Source organism: Miniopterus natalensis, chromosome 3 (assembly GCF_054644295.1).
Source record: "Miniopterus natalensis isolate mMinNat1 chromosome 3, mMinNat1.hap1, whole genome shotgun sequence".
Classification (NCBI taxonomy): Eukaryota; Metazoa; Chordata; class Mammalia; order Chiroptera; family Miniopteridae; genus Miniopterus; species Miniopterus natalensis.
In genome coordinates this window covers 84108178-84127439 of record NC_142083.1, presented here as the reverse complement: position 1 = coordinate 84127439, position 19262 = coordinate 84108178, and the positions used below count along the sequence as shown (strand labels likewise).

The following is a 19262-nucleotide window of genomic DNA, read 5'->3' as shown; positions in this document are numbered from 1 at the left end:
GCCTTCTAGGGTAGATGGATTGACTTTCACTTTTCTTTTTAATCCCTTTTTATCTGCATATGTCAGTCATTTTAATAAATAAATAGAATTTTTTTTCTAAAACATGGATTTTTAAATAGAGGTATTAGTGGTACATATAGTAGAGTATTTCTGAGTTCCAGGCTCAGAAGTAAACCCTTCAGGATGTGACTTCTTACACTTTGACCGCAAAATAAACCATACACAGCAAAGAACTGTAAATACATGAGTCTTGGTAAAATTACATTTTTTAAAAATCCTGTTGATAATGGGGGAGGCTCTCTATGTGGAAAGCCTCTGTACCTGTTGATAATGGATATGTGGAAAACTTCTGTATCTCCCCCTCAGTTTTGTTGTAAACTTAAAACTGCTCTAAAAAAAATAAAATCATTTTAAAAAATCCTTATGGTTTTATATTTGAAAACAAAAGTGGTTATCTTCAGCAAGTATTCTAAAGTAATAGTAGTAATAGTAACAATAATAATTTAACATTTATTTTTAAGGTAAAGGAAAGGCAGTTCATCAGTCTTTTGCCCTTTTGTTTTTCTTAAATATGTTTTTATTGATTTCAGAGAGAGGAGGGGAGAGGGGGAGAAAAACATCAACGATGAGAGAGTCATTGATCGGCTGCCTCCTGCATACTGCCTACTGGGACTGAGCCCTAAACCCAGGCATGTGCCCTGACCGGAAATTGAACTGTGACCTCCTGGTTCATAGGTTGATGCTCAACCACTGAGGCATGCTGGCTGGGCAGATTATACACATTTTAAATGTTGATACATATGGCTAAAGTGCCCTCTGTAAAGACTACCAGTTTATTACCGCCCACCTTCCCACCTCACCCCTACCCCCAGCAAAGTTCATGAGGGTCCTGTTTTCCATACCCTTGCCCACACTGAGTTTTTAATTTTCTCCCATCAATAGGAAGAAAAAATGTTATCTTTTTGAAATAGCAAGGTTTTTACCTAGGATAAACTTTTTATGTTTTTAAAGACCTCTTTCGTTTGATATTATTATTTACATAAAGAATTTCCTGCCCGGCCGGGCATGGCTCAGCAGTTGAGCATCGACCTAGGATCCAAACGATCGGGGTTCGATTCCCTGCCAGGGCACATGCCGGGTTTCGGGCTCGATCCCCAGTCAGGGTCGTGCAGGAGGCAGCTAATCAGTGACTCTCTCATCATTGATGTTTCTATCTCTCTCTCTCTCCCTCTCCTGTGCTCTCTCTGAAATCAATAAAGATAAATTTAAAAAAAAAAAAAGAAATTTCCTTATTGAGAATGTATCTGTGATTCTCATGTGTGAGAATGTTAAAATATGTTGCCTTCTTTGTTTTTAGATCTGTTGCCCTGAGAAACTCATTATAAATATCTTAAAATTACTGACAACTAATTGTTTTGGATACTGAAAGTTTCACTATATAGAGAGCAATACCTATTTTTTTATTCATTTATAGTGGAGCTTTAAGAACTTCAACTTCTTACTATCTGCCCTTTCAGTAGAAATTTTTAAGATGGCATTTGCCCCTGCCTGTGTAAACAAATACAATTGTAAGCTTGACTGCTAAACTACTTCATGATAAAACACTGAACCAGGATGGTGTAGGGCCTCAAACTTAACTGTCCTAGGGTGTTACTTAGGGACCGGTTAATCCCACCTATAGCTGTCCAAAAGATAACATGAGAACGATGGCTTTTCTAAATTGTCTTGTTTTTATAGGACCCAGGCCCCTGATTTAATGCTACTTAAATAGTACATAATAAATTTTTACCAATCAACCACTATATTCTCTCAACTACTCAAATATCTGTTTGAAAATATTTAAAAACAAAACAAAACACAAACAAACAAAAACCTGAAACCAGGGTCTGTTTTTTGCCTGGTATTGACTTCAGAGTCAATACATAGTCAATTCCAAGGGTAGGGTTTTCTTTAGTTTTCCATCCTTGCTTTTACCTCGGGCTTACCCAGCTGTCACTTGACTGCTCAGATTTTTGTTTTTTCACCCCTCATGATTCTGCAGTTCTTCTGTGCAGCATCTTTTTTTTTAAAAACATATCTTTATTGATTTCAGAGAGAGGAAAGGAGGGGGGGAGAGAGAGAGAGAGAAACATCAGTGATGAGAGAGTCATTGATTGGCTGCCTAGCCCGCAACCCAGGCATGTGTCCTGACCGGGAATCGAATCCCTATCTCCTGGAACCACTGAGCCATGCCCGGCCGGGCTGTGCAGCATCTTTATAATTAAGTGATATACACCGGATCCCCTCTCTAGCTTGCAGACAGCTGCTCATCTCCCCTCCCTCTTCATCCCACCCTCCTTCATACCCCATCACTAGCTATTTGTAAAGAATTTCCAAGACCGTGGCTGCCTGCCATACTGCTTCCCAGAAAGTGTCATTTCTGCCTTGTTTTTATAATATACCGTCCTCAGATGTCCTCTTGCAACCCTGGGCCAAAACTGTGCTTTGTTTCGGCTTATTCAACTCATGCTAAATTGCTGTATGTTACTAAAATGCTGCACAATAGGGTTTTCTTTTTCTTTAGAGTGAAAAAGCACTTTAATTGCGTCACAGTAAGGAAACATTCTACTTATAGGAACAAAAAAGAATAGACCTATCATTTTGGTTCACAAGTCAGCTGGAAACTTTGAAGTGGGGTAAAAGTATTATGTGAAAGACAGTATGGTATTTTAAGGTTTTTCATACTGGAAACTAATCCTAAAATTTCGTTCTAAAAGCACTTTAAACCATTTCAGAAGCAGGGGAAGGACCTAAAAGAAGGTACTTTTAAATATCTGAAAAATTTATCATTCTGAATAAGAATGACATTTTATCTTTACCATTAGATAAGCCACATTTCATGTTTTGGACTGGTAGTTAAAATCGAATTTTTACTTTTCCTGTATAAAATAAAGCAAGTTCAAAACACTTTGTTGACACAGCATTGTTTTTATGTGTTCGAACAAGAAGAAACATTAAGTAGAATTTTCAAAATTACATGTATTTTTCTTTGTGGAAATGTAATGGGGCTCCATGAATGTTAGCCCTAAGGGATAATATGACACATCTTGAAAAAATTGAACAATTAATTAAAATTTTTATCTTTAAATGCAGTGGATATAAAGTAGTATTTATATTCTCACACATCTGTAATTTCAAAGGTGATGGTTTGCACACAAAGAAATTTGTCTCCTTTATGGCCATGGTTTATATGGACCACATAGGAATAGACAAAATACCTCATTTTTATAATAGGTGAAAAGGGGTTTTTTTACTAAAAAATAAAGCCTTGAACTCAGGCCAGTTAAAGATGTGATACATATATATGGTAAGCAAGTGGCTCTGGAGCCTCATCTCGTTCTATTGATGAGGGCCTTTGCATGCCTCTTGTGAGTTTTATCATCACGAAATACAGACTGTTAAAGAATTGTTAACTCATGGGAACTGTTTTTGCAGAGGATACAGTGCTAGCTTTATAATGAGATGCACATACTTTATACCTACCCCCCCCTTTTTGGAGAAAATTAAACAGGCTTAAACCCAAACATTTTAAACTTAAGGACTTCTTAGGGCCATAAGTTGGATTATTTTTGTTTATACATTTTTCAAAGATAAAGACATTCTTTGAAAATGTTCAAATATGAACAATTATAGCATGAATTCTAATTCAACTCTATTTCTGTGTCATTTGTTTTCTGAAAGGATGTAGCTTCTTAGTGTTTTGAACTTTTTCCTCCCTGAGAATTATATAGATTTACATGTTTTCTTTTCTTTGTAATTACTGGCAAGATGGCCATGGAGGATGCTAAATTTTAGTCAGTTACCTAATTAGGATGGAAGCCTTGTCAGCCCAGTAGCATAGTTTGTCAACTCAGCTAGGCACCCATGGGAGAATGCTCTTGGGTTCAGTCTTCAGACACGAGGCCATTGCCCAGGGAGCTGTCTTCTTGGGCAGCTATACCACCACCCATTTGCCACTGCAGAAAAGTTTTGCTGGACCAGTGCCTGGTCTTTAGCTTCCAGCAGTGCTATCTTGACGCATGCAGTGGCACATTTTCCAGAGATCAGCCAGCGCACCAGGTTATTCACTGTTCCTAAGAGGCTCCAACTGTGCAACAGGCCAGTAGCGTTCGGTGACCTGGGCCTTTCCTCCCTCCATGCAGACACGAATATGGAGGCTACAGAGGGAGGAAGATGATCTCCAGGCTTAATTCATAAATGTCCCAGGGAAACTTGAGAAAGCACCTTGATCCCACAGCCGTGAATGCCTCGAATCACTGAGAGTCTGGTCTCCCTTCACGGTCCTGGATAAGCAACACCCAGTTCTGCCCAACTCCAGTTTTCCAATTTTGTGGGACAGTGAAACTGTCTACATCAGTTAAGCCTTGTTCTTCCTGGCCTTTGATGTTCTGTAAGACGCAGATATCAGTTGTCATTTATTGTATATTAACTCTTTTATGAATATGATGAGTGGGAAGTACTAAAAGAAACTTTGATAATTTCCAGAATTACAAGGCTGTACCTGTTTGATCGGTACCCTTTATAACCATTAGTTGTTCTCAGAAGAACCTCTATCAAGTTATGAGTGGCTGGTTATATTTAATATGAATGAATATTATAATTGTGTTTTAACATTTACCCGAAGCAGCAATTATTCAAGCCTCTTGATGGTGCATTGTGCCTCATATTCATTGTAATATGTCCAATACTGCCCACCTATTGGTATAGATTAAATTGGTATAGATTAAATCAAGCAGGGTCATCAACAGTCTTAACAGCATGACTAGTGATATGCTTCCTCTTCCATTCATGTTCTTCCTAATGTCTTAATAAGTGAACATGCCTGGGGAAGGCTGCCTGCCATACTGCTCTGAGTAATACTTGTAGTGTAATGATACTGCTTCTTGGGAAGAACATATAGGCCATGATGAGAGCATTGATTGGGAAGATTGCTCTCCTATCTTCAAGCGATACTACATAAGTTAGATTGTTTTGCCATCAAACAAACTGAACGGAAAACACAACTCTTTTGCGTTTGGTTTTTGTTTTATTTTAACAATTGATTGGTGACATGCATTAATTTTGTGTGTTACCCTTGTGGTAGCGGATACCTTACACGTCAGCATGAAAGCATGACTTCTAATCAAGGATGACATAGTGGACGGGGTTGCGGTCAAGGTGCATGAGGGCAGCTGACCAGTGCACACTCTGGAGATGCTTCCAGACTAACGAGCTGTTATCTTCAGTGTTGGTTTACAAATCAGGTTGTTGCTAATGTATCCATCTTTCCAAGACACCATCACCCAAAAATATATATTGCGTTTGATACATTTGTCTCACAAGTATGGTGCTTTGTTTGTTTGTTTGTTTGTTTGTTTGTTTGTTTGTTTGTTTGTTTTAAACCAAAGAAGGGGGCTGTTGATGTTTGCATTACCCTTTCTATTTTACTCCTTTCTTTGAGGACTTCCTTGGGAGAAAGGAAAGATACTGCTAGAGATTCTCCAACAGACGTGGACCACCGTGTTCCAGAAGTGTCAGCCTTTGAACTGGACTTTGTTCTGACCCCTTTCTCCTCTCAGTATTCCTTTTCTTGGGATTCTACTTCTTGAATATGACCATTAATTTCAGACAAGCATTAACTTTAGCATTCATAGAAGAATGTTAGAGTAGGCAGCCATTTGGGTACTATCAGATTAACAGGTCAACTCTTTGGTTATTTTTGTTCCTAGTAAAGTACAGTGGGAACATACTATCCTCAATAAACTGTAAGTTATCAGGGAAAGGATCTTTGTGTTAGAGCATAATTGATCCAAAGTATCACAAAGCATTTTAATGTGAGATGTACATATATTTTTTTGACTCATTAAATTTTGCTTGTGTAATAGAATCTTATGTTAGTTGCTTAAGTTCTAAATGGAATGTCGTGAAGCTTTGTGATACTGTGGCCCCCCAAAAGAAGCAAAAAAATTCCTTCAGTACTTAATAAAGAATGACATTCATATCTAGCAGTGAATTTAAAAATGTAAAAAGCTATTTTACAGCCTGGCCTTTTTTTGAAGTATTTCTAAGATTGTGTCTTGCTCTACAGTCAGCACAAGGGCAAGCAAAAAACAAAGGTTGTGAGGGCCACGGGCCCTGCGTCTTCAGGCCTCGGGCTTGTTGCAAGTAGGAGCTGTTACATGCATTGCATTTGAGCCTGGGTAAGAGACTGGTCTAAGCCAGCCCCTGTTCCAGCCATCACCCCCTTGCTAGAAAATTCTGTCTTCCGTACATTTAAGAAATACACATGGAAATTTATTTTATTTTACTTTTTATTTTTGCATATTGACAACCCTTAAACAGATACTTAATAATCCTAACCTTGGTTTTCATCCAGGGTTTGAAACAAAAATAAAAATGGAAACTTAAAATTTAATGTAAGGTAAACCACGGAAAATATTTTTTAAAGTTAGTTTATATATTCTTCTTTTGAAATTGGCTCATTTTCCAACTAAAACTACAGAAATGCTATGAAAGGAATCTGCTTAAAAAACTGAGGAGAAAAAATTATTTTTATTAACTTGGCAAACTGAATTTCCACATTTTGTTATGTATACCTTGTTTTCTACAAGTTCTAATGATTTGTTTCTTCTTTTTACTAAAATGATATGGTGTTGATTGATTTGTGACTTTCTTAGAACTTGTAGAATGAGATATGGTGTTTTGTTTGTGCAAAGATTATTAAACTCTAAATTCTTAATTTAGAGGTTTTCCCCTTGGATTGTTAGTAGTATCTCATAGGTCTAATGTTTATTATGCAGTTGACCTTCATTAAAGCTATTTAAAATTTGTTCCAGATGGAGTAAATCCCTCCAAATAATTCACCCTTTCCTTAAAATACATTTTTGCTATAACTTGTTTTTAACAACAAAAAAAAAAACCTAAGGAATATCAAGGAATCTCACATTTCTGTTCCTACAAAAAAGACAGTGTATGAGCCAATTATATTTGCTTATTTGCCAAGTACTCTGTGATTGTATTTAAACAACAAGTACGTCACTTTCTTCATCAAATTAAGATTATGAATAACTAAACAAAAAGCATTCTGAGAGAACTTTGGAGTTTACCAAACCAGGCAGAAGTCAGGAACTGATTTTTCTTTTTACAGTTTGGATGGTACCAGGTAGTATTCTTATTCAGTTATGAATTAGAAGATGTTTAATAAAGTTGACTTCTGCAGTTGCCTCTAAACTCCAATGGTAATTATTTTGTTTTCACAGTGCTCCAGCTGAGGCTGCAACAAAGGAGGACAAGAGAACAACTAGTGGACCAGGGCATCATGCCACGTAAGATTTAAGTGTCCTTGTCATCTCTAATGTGATGTAACAAAATGCCCATGTCCAAGAAGAACCTGTATCACACTGTACTTGCTGTTGTATCCATGTAATCAATATATAATTAATTACCAGATAAGTTCATAAGGAAAAACCAGGCTTCAGCATTGCCAACCTAAGAGAGTCATTTAAAACACATTTTGAAAACCCAGTGCCATCTAAAAGATGGATTTGAGTTTTATATTATAAAAAGAACACCTTTAAAACTGTTATTAGGCTAACATCAGTTCTTCAAACTGCAACATTTGTATTAGTTTTAAATAATTGAAGTAATTGTTCTACATAATGAATCCCTTGTTACTTAGACTTGCAAAAGTAGCATGATAAAATTAAGTCAAAACCTTATTCTACTTTACATTATTTAATTTAAATAAATTATCTTTGATGTTATAGAATGGGCTATAATATTAAGTGTGTCTCAGTTACAGGACTAATAAACATTCTCTTTATAATTAATAAAATATGTCTTCCCGAAGTACAGATATTTTCCAACTAGCTATCTCTAAGCTTCAGTCCTTCATTTTTGAGAGCTGATTAATTTTAGAATATTTGTCCAGGTTGTCTTCTTTAGCTTTAATCACCAAATTTGAAGATGATGTTATATTTTAGAGGGGAAGAGTGATTGTTTTGTGTAGGCCATTAGAATTATTTATATGGAGTTTGTCTAAAAATTGATTTCTCCAAGAAGTAACTTATTCGGCTTTAAAAAACAAACAAACAAAAAAACCCACGAAATTACAGAATGCATTTATCTAAGTATTTAAAGCTAGCATTGTGACAGAGTCAAAGCTGGTTTAATAATCTGCCAGATTTCTCCACCACTACGTTCCTGACTATGAACAGGATCAGTCAAATAGGATCAAATTATGATGTTTAAGACACCACTGCTAAGCCCGCTGTAGTCTGGTTTTAGAAGCTGGTCCCTAGTCAAACCTGTTGGGACTGGGCTGCTGGGAGTCTTTGCAGCGCTTCAAGTACCAGAGCTGATGGGCCAAATTTTAGAGATGACGTCCCAAGTGAGCCTAGTCCTATATCTCACCCACATTATCTGACTGCCCATAGTCATAAGTGCAGGTTGTTAGCAGACAGTGGTGGGCATACACACAAAAGATTTTGCAAAGATAATTGATAGAAATACTGCAATAGGCATTGTTATAATGAATAAGCACTGCTTACCCTCACTGTGGGATTCTGGAGTATTTAATGTACTAGCAGTTAAGGTATTAAAAGAATCACTGTGTCTTTAGAGTGACTTGCATTGTGTGGTAGAAAGAGCATGAACATTTCAAATTCAGAATTCTAGATTTTTACCCCACTTTGACCACCATCTAGCTATTGACTTCAGGAATTCATTTTATTTCTTGGAGTCTTGCCTGTACTGGGGCTGATGCCTACCTTGCAAGTTGTTGTGATGATCAACAGCAATATACATGTGATTGACCACAGAGCACTGGGCTTAGACTGTTGTGGGTTCTCAGTAAATAATAAATCAGATCTGTACGACATGGAGTGCAACATGTCCTCATGTTCAAGGTTAGATCAGTTAAGGTTCAATGTCCTGAGGACATTTGGGCTTTTTCCAGTAGCTTATATGGTCATTAAAACCAAAGACCTGTCAAGAAATCAGTTCCTTGGTGATGGTAATTTGCTCCAGCTATTGGTTGGAACTAGTCTAACTGATATTTGATTGTCATTATATATACTAGTCCATTTAAATGTTTGCTTGTTTTATTTGTGAAATACATTTATTTTTTAAAAATTTTATGAGAGTTTATTTGAGCCAAACTTACGACATATGGCTGGGATCAAGATCTCAAATGCCCCTGTGAAATACATAATTTTAATTCGGAAATATTTAAGGTTCCAAATTTTGCAGACCTCCTAAAGAAACTAGTAAATAAATGGAACTGTAAATGCAAACTAATAAGATTAAGAAGGAGCATCAGCAAGAAATACTGTAACGTTTGACTGAAGTATTAACTCCTCTATTTATACCTCGGAACCAATTTTTTTTCCTCTCACAGCTTTGAAGAGCCCAGCGGCATTCCATGAGCAGATAAAAAGCTTGGAACGAGCCAGAGTAAGAAATATCCGTTTAAAATGTTTACTTCTCTGCTTCTCTTATTTCAAAGTACCTGTGGACAAGTATCAGTCTTACTCCTAAAAATGTCAAAAGAGGAAATCCAGTGAATTTTCAGGATACGTGGCATATAGAGTAACCTTTCTGTGGTAATTTTATCCTGGAGGTTGGTGGAAAATACTTGACATTCAAATATTTTTCTTTTAAAACTAGTGACTAATTTTGTACATACAGGACAAATGATACTTCTTCACTTTCTTGCTTTCTGGGCATAACCACAGTTTTTAGAATATTAATGAAGAGATTCTGTCATTTGTTACCCCAGCAGATGGACACAGACCCTACTATGTTACCTGTACATTTGACCAAGGGTAGGAGAATCTGGCCAAGTGAAGGAGCATGGCCACATTCCAGTCTGCTTTATTCTTTGAGTTGATTCCATCATAGTTGCACACCAAATTTATATTTATTTTTCTTTGAAAGTACCATAATGCATGCTTTTTCTTTTTGTTTTAAGGAAAACTTCTGACATATTTTATGAAAAGCATATTCCAAAAATCCTTTAGAATTTTCTCAAGATGCGCTAATGATCTCTTAGAGTCTTGTAAAATATAAAACCCTGTTGTTTAGAGTTGAGCACAGTTCTGAATAAGAAACTATGATCAAGGGTATGAGCTCATCAAAGGAGATACATGAGAAATTTTTAGGAAGTTTGTTATCTAGGTAGATTTTTTTATTTGTCCTGAAGCTTAGATTTTATATATTTAAATGTTCAAAATTCTATGTCTATTCAAAAATCAGTTTCAAAATTGTGAGCCTCTGCCTTTCCCAAGTTTTAAAGTAAAGGTCTATAAATTGGTTACTTTAAGTCCTTGTACAATGTTGAAGGCTGCAATTTAAATCATATATTGGATAATAGTTTCTCAAAGTACTAACTTCTGTTTTCTTCTTCTCAAAATCATGACCAAAAGGGTATCAATTAATTTAAATGGAGTACCTTGAGAGAAAAATATGTAAAACCACAATAAGTCATAATCAATTTATGGTAAGACTTTCTCCTTTTCTTTTCTTTTCTTTCCTTTTTTTTTTTTAAGACTGAAAACTTTTTGAAGCACAAGATTCGAAGCCGACCAGATCGTTCTGAACTTGTCAGGATGCACATTTTAGAAGGTAAAAGTTTTATTTCTGTTTATTTTACTGCATTTTCTCAAGAATATAAGTGAGAATGCCACCCTTTCTGTTTATTCCCATTTTAATAACTTTTGCCCCTCAGGCTGAAATCCTCCAGATTGGACAGCAACATGAACATCCAAAGTTAAATGCTATGTTAGATACATGAGGAAGGTTTGATTCTCCAGCTAACCAACTAATGGGCTGACTGACTCCTCCCCACCAGCTGGTGTCATAGGTGTCTCTACTGTACTGTTCTGGAAAAACATTTTCAGTCCAGAGGATTTCTTCATCAGTGAGGCACCTGTGCCCACTCATTAAATTACAAAAGGGTACAATAACCACAAGTCTAACCATAGATTTTCAGGTACTTGGACTCTATTATATCTACCTGGTACGAATTCCACACCTAACATTTTCTCTTTCTTGCTATTTGTCCACAACAATCCAGCTTGATCTGACCATTATCTTAAACACCCTCCACTCAGCCCACCAGATTTTCTCGATGATCTGGCCTCATCACTTAGGAAGCTGGTGGGGACAGTTCTGTTCCATCTTTGGTGAAATGCATGGCTAAGGCCAGGATGTTTTTCTCTGTAAAGACAGAGCATTCTCTTTTTAATTATTTTTGTATTATTATTGTTGGCACTATTACAGATATCCCCCACTTTCCCTCCACTTTGCCTCCCTCCACTCAACCCCCACCTCTGGCCTTCACCACGTTGTTGTTTGTGTCCATAAGCTATGCATATAAGCTCTTTGGCTAATTTCTTCCAGCCCTCCCCTCCTCCCTCCCCCCCCCCCAACCCCGAGACCTGTCAATCTGTTCCAGGTATCCATGCATCTGGTCATATTTTGTTTATCAGTTTATTTTGTTCATTAAATTCCATATGTAAGTGAGACATATGGTATTTGTCTTTCTCTGACTGGTTTATTTCGCTGAATATAATAGTCTCCAAGGTCCATCCATAGTGTTGCAAAGGGTAAGAGTTCCTTCTTTTTTATAGCCACATAATATTCCATTGTGTAAATGTCCCACATCTTTTTTTCCAACTTTTTTTCTAACTTTTTTTGGTGGGGGGCATCAATGTGAGAGAGAAATATTGATCGGTTGCCTCCTGCATGCTCTGACCAGGGATTGAACCCGCGACGTGGGTATTTGCTCTGACCGAGAATTGAACCCACCACCTTCTGGTGTATGGGATGGTGCTCCAACCAACTGACCTACACTGGCCAGGGCTGTACCACTCATCTACTGATGGGCACTGGTGCTGTTTCTAGATCTTGGCTATTGTAAATAATGCTGCTATGAACATAGGGGTGCATATATTCTCGCTGATTGGTGTTTCAGGATTCCTAGAAGATATTCCCAGAAGTGGGATCGCTGGTCAAACAGCAATTCCATTTTTAATTTTTTGAGGAACCTCCATACTGTTTTCCACAGTGGCTGAAGACAGAGCATTCTTGAACCATAAATTCCTCAAGTTACATTTTCTTTCATTGTTTTGCTTCTCTAATTTATTGAGCAAGACTAGGAATGTGACCCTGTGATAGTCTTCGGTGTGTTAAACTTTGAGAAGATACAGAAAGAATCTGAAAACTTCTCAAATATTTAGATGCAGTTATCAGGTAAAAGGAAGATTAGATTTGATCCCTCTGGCCTGATGACAGATTTAGTATTAGAATTAGGTTGTCATTATAAAGTATTAGGTTGTAGCTCAACATAAGGAATAATATCCTAAAGGTTAGACATGTCCAAATGTAAAATCTTCAAGAAGCCACATGGTTGCTGTTATCAAAGGTGTTTATTCATTGGCTGGTGAGCCTGTCTTCATGGAGTTGCATTCTAATGGCACAGACATATAAACAGACAAAACAGATGAATTACAGATCAGAAAAGTGCTCTATAGGGAATAAACAGGCTGCTGTGATAGGCAATAAGCACAGGCTAACACCACATTAAGGATGTTGTAAAAAAGTTCCAAGTATGAAGTTAGCCTCTGTAACCCCAAGTAGGGTCTCTTCTAGTCTGAAGAATCTATGATTATGTGACTATTTCATATCTGGGGCAAGAAGTAAGAGCCCCCGACCAATAGACTCTACTTTGGGTTGCGTTCTCAGAAGTCCACTGGACTAAAAAGGCTTTTCCAGAACTCCAGTGATAGGGTAGAAGCAGCTACCAACCATCAGGGATAAATGAATCTCCAAAGAAGTAAATTTACTGGTGAGTGACTAGGTAAATGGCTCCTTCTCTGCCTGCAAATATCTTGACCTCTAAGGGACATTTTTGGAGGAACAGTGCTGCCTGTTTCAACTTACCTCCTAACTGTAACAGGCTTTATTAATATAATTAGAACCAAGGCAAATACATTTCAGTATCAAAAGCAATCATATATGCTTTCTGTAAAGAAGGCTGCCCAACATTTAAAAATCTAATCATGTACATGAATGAACTGTAAGTGATGTTTTTAGGACATCTGTTCTCAAGTTGGGATTTCTGAAGTAAGAAAAAATGTGTCATCTGCGATTTTTAAAATACCTTAAAACCACCCCCAACTTATTTTACCATTATCCCAATTTTGATTGGGTTGGATATTTGGCAGGCAAAAGTCTAAATTATCTTCTGAAGTTCAGCAGCTAAAATCCAGCCTCAGCCTAATGGAAATGAGGCGGTAATAAGACTGGGAACAGAAACATACCAAAATGCCAGCCTCTGGTTATTTCTTTTTGGAATATTTTCTTTCCAAACATATTCCTGATCACTTAGATAGTGTTGATGGGAAAGAGAAACGCCAAAGACCATCCTACCTGGATCTTAACAGAAGCATTTAAATATCAACCTAAGGGTGGTTTGCATGATCTAATTTCTCCCACCTATCATTCCACTGTGGCATGATTGGGGCCACAGTTAGTTATACAAAAAAATCATAAAGAGATGACCACACATGTTATTTTAACATATAAACATGCAAATACTTGCCAAAATTCTGACTGAGGGCTAGGGCCTTCACTTTGGGGAAGGCTTTAGTGAATGGATTTCTCTTCATCTTTCTTGCATAAAGCACAACCATTGTACACTGTCTGCGATTTCCATTTACAGTGAAAGAGAAACTTAAAGGACCTTAAAAAGCAACCTGACTTTTAAAATCCTAGGTTTCACAATTTTCCCCCAAATCTTTTACAGTTATTGATTGCCCTCATTTTACAATGATTTTTTTTTTTAATGACTCACCTTTATCAAGTTGTTCCAAAGCATTTATACAGGTTTCCAAGAAATAATCATTTTATTTTTGAGGTTTGTCTTTCCCTATAACATTTAGCTGTATGATGTATTTATTCACAGTAGCAATTCCAACAGATACGAACTATTTTGTGGTGAATCAAGGGTGACGCTTGGTTAGCTGGTGGAAAGAGAAGTGCAGTGACCCATAAACAACACAGGTTGCACTGTACATACAGATCCACTTACACACAGTTTTTATCAGTAAATGCTATAAATGTATATTGTCTTCCTTACGATTTTCTTAGTATCATTTTTCTCTAGCTTTATTATAAGAATATGGCATATAATACAGATAACATACAAAATATGTGTTAATCAGCTATTTAGGTTATCAGTAAAGCTTCTGGTCAACAGTAGGCTATTAGTAGTTAAGGTTTTAAGGAATCAAAAGTTATATGTGGATTTTTTACTGTGTCAAGGGTCAGATGTGCCAAGTGTAGTTTATCGGCCTTGGGCTTGCAGTGTCCTTCGGGCTTTGACAAGGACATTTTACCTACAAAATGAGGAATACTTATGGGGAATTTCATTAAAAGACCTTCTCTTGTGTAATTTAAGAGGCAAGCAACTTTCAACTCAGAATTTTGCATTAACACCTCATCATTATTTTTAATCAATTATAAACATTGCTTAGATCAATGAAATAAAATGTTAGAATTATGAGAAACACAAGTAGTTGACAGAATTACTCAAATGAGCAAGTTATGATATTTATAGTATCTGTTTCACAACTTCATGTATTTATAAGTAGATGAGTTGATGTTTCTATAGGACCATTAATTAACTATGTACAGTAATTGAATGTTCCTAACAGACACAAGTTATGTATCAGAAATAAACCCAAATTCTTAATTATGATGATCAACTCTGAGACACACAGGAATCAATAAAAGAATATGATTTGAAAGTCTTCTCAATGACTCTTGCAGAGAAATTTCTATCCTAAGATACAATGTCTTTCCTTCTAAGAATTGACTTTGCAGTGAAGCTAAATCTAAAACAGTTATCTTGAGCCATGGACAACATCTGTTTTGTTCACCCTCTGTATCCCCAATACATAATAAATGTGAATATGACCCTCCTGCCATAAAGGAACAACAGCAGTACCCCATGTCTGGCTTGAGTTCATATTAATTTGAGTCTTTGGTTATCCATATTATATAGGAAGTATAAAGCTATCCAGGACTAAAAACATAAAATGTATACTGGAACATTCTTAAAGAGTCATTTTTTTTTTCCATAAATACATTAAGAACACATCAATATGTTCAAACCAGTTTAACTTAAATTACTTGGCCTGAAATAGCGTTATGGACTAGAGATAGTAATTCAAGTAATGGTTAAAACTGTGTTTCCTCTTTTAGAAACATTTGCAGAGCCATCCCTGCAGGCCACTCAGATGAAGTTGAAAAGAGCTCGCCTAGCTGATGATCTGAATGAAAAGATTGCTCAGAGACCTGGTCCTATGGAACTGGTAGAGAAAAACATCCTGCCTGTAGACTCCAGTGTTAAGGAAGCAATTATAGGCAAGACTCTAAACATTATTCTGGGAGGAAAAACCTTGGCAGTTTTAGAGAAAACAAATTGAATTTAAAAGGCCAGCACCAATCATAAGTATTGTTTTCTGGGTGAATTAGAAATTAACACTTGCACTGGTTCTATTATTACTGTTGTTATTACAGTCGTCCCTCTGTATCCAAGGTAGATTGATTCCAGGACCCCCATGGATACCAAAATCCTTGAATGCTCAAGTTCCGTAAATAAAATACCGTACTGTTTGCAGTTAACCTACCCACCATCCTCCCATACACTTTAAGTCATCTCTAGATTACTTACAATACCTAATACAGTGTAAGTACTGTGTAAATAGTTGTTGAACTGTATTGTTTAGGGAATAATGACTGAGAAAAAAGTCTGTACCTGTTCAGTACAGACACAACCATGTTAGGCCTACTACATAGTACATGTGAGCAAAAACATGACTTCTTTTGGAATGTTTTTGATCTGGGTTGTTTGAATCTGTGGATGCAGAACCTGCAGATACAGAGGGCCGACTGTATATTAGATATTGTAAGAATAGTATCTCTTACCAATTAATACAGAGATTATCCTTACATCCAAGGTTTAAGTCTTTAAGTTCTGATTTCATTATCACATTTTCTAAGTTAAACTTACTGTATTGTACTATTTAGTTTCTGTTGTTCTGTTTAACGGTTTTATTATTTTCATTCTATTTACTTTCAAAAAATAGTTTGTTGAGTGTTAGTTCAGCAAGGTAAACAGATGAGTATAGATACATTCATTATCAATGGTAGTATTTATCCATTTTATCTTGCTCTTATCATACTTAGTTACCAATGCTTTCACTTTTTTTCTGGCATAAGCATTAGCAGGAAAAAAAAAAAAATCCTGAATAATGCCACTTATTCAGCAAGCAATTTTTAAAAGTTAATATTCTACTTGAAAAACTATGATAGTTTCCATTACTCATGGGGACTGTCTGTTTTGCATTAGTATGAGTTTTAATCTTAGGCAATTTGTAGTCCATAATTTGAAATAGTACTATCAACCATAATTCCTTTCAATCCCAAGGAAATGGGCTCCCAAAAATAGGGTGTCAGTATAATGGGCTGCTCCATGAGGTGGGACTTACCAAGATAGCCAGTCATCGCCCCACTTTCCCTGTTGCCTCATAATGTTTTATAACAGTTGGATTCCAAATCAGGATCCAGACAAGGTCCACACATTGCCTTTGGCTGATCCAGCCTCTTAAGTCTTAACCTTTGAGGTGGGTCTTCCTCCTCCTTTCCTTTTTTACTGTGTATTTGTTGATGAACGTGCTTGTTTTATCTGTAGCATTTCCACAGATTTTACTGGAAGCATTTGCATCCCCAGGTGTCATTAAAAACTTTCTTGTCTACTGTACTTTCTAAAACTCGTAGTTGAATCCAAAGGCTTGATCTTATTCAGGTTTGATTTTTTCCCCCCCAGCTACTTATGGTGGGTAGTAATGGGTTCTTCCATTGGGAAGTACATGATGTTCTTTTTTTTAAACCAGCTTCTTACTGTCCTTACAGAAAAACAATGTTTCTCCTTTTTCATTTTAAGCTTGGTATTCCAAGACCAAGATCAGTTACAAATCATTTCTTTCTTTAGGCGTTGGGAAGGAGGGCTATCCCCAAACTCAGGGCGATTTCTCATTTGACGAAGACAGCAGTGATGCTTTGTCTCCAGATCAGCCTGCCAGCCAGGAGTCTCAGGGCTCAGCCGCATCCCCAAGTGAGCCAAGAGTTAGTGAGTCGCCGTCTCCTGTGACTACAAACACTCCAGCCCAGGTATCATCCTTCTTGTTTTCACCCCTAAATAGAGAAAGTACCTTTGTATATCAAATATGTATCTTATATTTTACGTATCAGCACATTCTGACCAGAAGAAGTCTGAAAATGTGGGGAAATATCCATTTTTCACCTGTAATGTAACCAGTTAACATTTTTCAATAGATTTTTGGCATTTTATTTCTGTTCTATATACACATTTTTATTTTCAGTTTTGTGACTCAAATTTTTTTCACATAACTTTTTTTTGAAATATAATTCACATACTGTAAAGTCTACCTTTTAAAGTCTGTAGTTCAGCAGTGTTAAATATACTCACACTGTTGTGCACAGATTGCCAGAACTTTTTCGTCTTGCAAAACTGAAACTATACCCAGTAAATAACTCCCAGTTTTCCCTCCCCGCCAGGCCCTGGCAACCACTATTCTGTTTCTATCTTTATGAATTTGACTACTTTACATATTTCATATAAGTAGAATCATACAGTATTTATTTTTTGTAACTGTCTTATTTCACTTAATATAATGCCCTCAAGCTTCATCCATGTTGTATGTGACAGAATCTCCTTTATTTTAAAGCTCAGGAATATTCCATTGTATGGATTTGCCACATTTTGTTTATCCATTCGTCAGGGGACATGGGGCTGCTTTCTACCTCTTGACTATTATGAATACTGATGCTGTGAACATAGGTGTGGAAATCTGTCTTCAAGACCCTGTTTTCAGTTCCTTTGGGCATATACCCAGAAGTGGGATTGCTGGATCATATGGTCATTTTACTTCTAATTTGTTAAGGAACCTCCGTGCTGGTCTCCAGAGTGGCTGCACCATTTCATACTCTCATCAGCAGTGTACAAGAGTTCCAATTATCCACATCCTTGCTGACACTTGTTAATTTATGTTCTTTTAATAGTGACCATTCTAGTGGTGTGAGGTGATCCCTCATCGTGCTTTTGATTTGCATTTATCTAATGACTAGTGATGTTGAACATCTTTTCATGTGCTTATTGGCCATTTGTGTATTATCTTTGGAGAAATGTCTGTTCAAGTCTTTCACCCGTTTTTTAATCAGTTTATTTGTTTTTCTATTGTTGAGCTGTAAAAGTTTGAACTGCTAGATAGTATTCAATTGAACTGATATCCTGGTATCTCTTTTAACTAGTTCTCTGTTGTTGGTTATTTGGAGTTGTTTTCTGTTTTTCATTCATACACACACTAAGAGCCCCATTGTATTCTCACATATTTGCTACAATTTGCGTCAATTTGCTACAATTTGGGGTGCAGTGAAGAAGAGAACTTTATTCAGTGCAAAACAGCTCAATTGATAAAGCATGGCTGTGAAAACAGCAGGACTGTGAGGAGCCCTGGAGCCAGGCCCCTCTCCAACTAGACAGCTCTGCTCTGCTGCTTGCGGGTCAGCTGTGTGCTGTGCTGCTCTGCTCTGCTCTGCTGTGCTCTGAGACACCTTTGGTGCTTTAGCTCTGCGAGGGAGATGCAGTCTTCAGTCTCAGGTGGAAAAGGAAAGTAGACTCTCAGAGCCAGAGGAAAACTAGCCTATATGGACAGAAGTCCCTGCCCCTGGTTCCTGTTTGGTTTGTCCTCATGCAGATGATGACTTCAAATCCTCAAAGTTTGATTGGTTCAAAGGACACTTTACTGACTGGTCAGAATGGAGCTGCTCTGATTGGTCACTGAGGATGTTGATGGGGCTATAGCTGTGCAGCTCTGATTGGATGGGGAGAGCCTCAGTCCTGTTGGTTGCAATAGGATCCCAGGAGCTCCTTTATAAGGGTGGGCTCAGGCAGCAGGAACACAGGGCAGGCTGGCAGTTCAGTGCAGGCATCTCTGGAAGTGCAGTTTGCATGAGAGGTCCCTTTATAGAAATGGCCCCTAGGCTCTGTTTTTTTAAAAACTGAGCCATTATCCACCAAGTGCCTTTCTTAGTAGGTGTCCTCTTTCTTAGAGTTCACATGGTGTTTTTTACTTACTGAAGTTTTAATAGTGTTT

At 37.1% G+C, this 19262-nt stretch overlaps 1 protein-coding gene across 4 annotated transcripts in view; it reads left to right on the top strand.

Moving 5' to 3' along the window:
- MRTFB (myocardin related transcription factor B) overlaps positions 1 to 19262 on the top strand; it is a 262401-nt gene that overhangs the window by 204172 nt on the left and 38967 nt on the right. For all 4 annotated transcript variants that reach the window (XM_087815647.1, XM_087815648.1, XM_016196221.2 and 1 more), the window contains 5 exons: positions 7278 to 7343; positions 9416 to 9471; positions 10566 to 10641; positions 15286 to 15447; positions 17078 to 17256. In XM_087815647.1, the coding sequence (XP_087671773.1) occupies positions 7278 to 7343; positions 9416 to 9471; positions 10566 to 10641; positions 15286 to 15447; positions 17078 to 17256 (539 nt within the window). The remainder of the gene's footprint in view (positions 1 to 7277; positions 7344 to 9415; positions 9472 to 10565; positions 10642 to 15285; positions 15448 to 17077; positions 17257 to 19262) is intronic.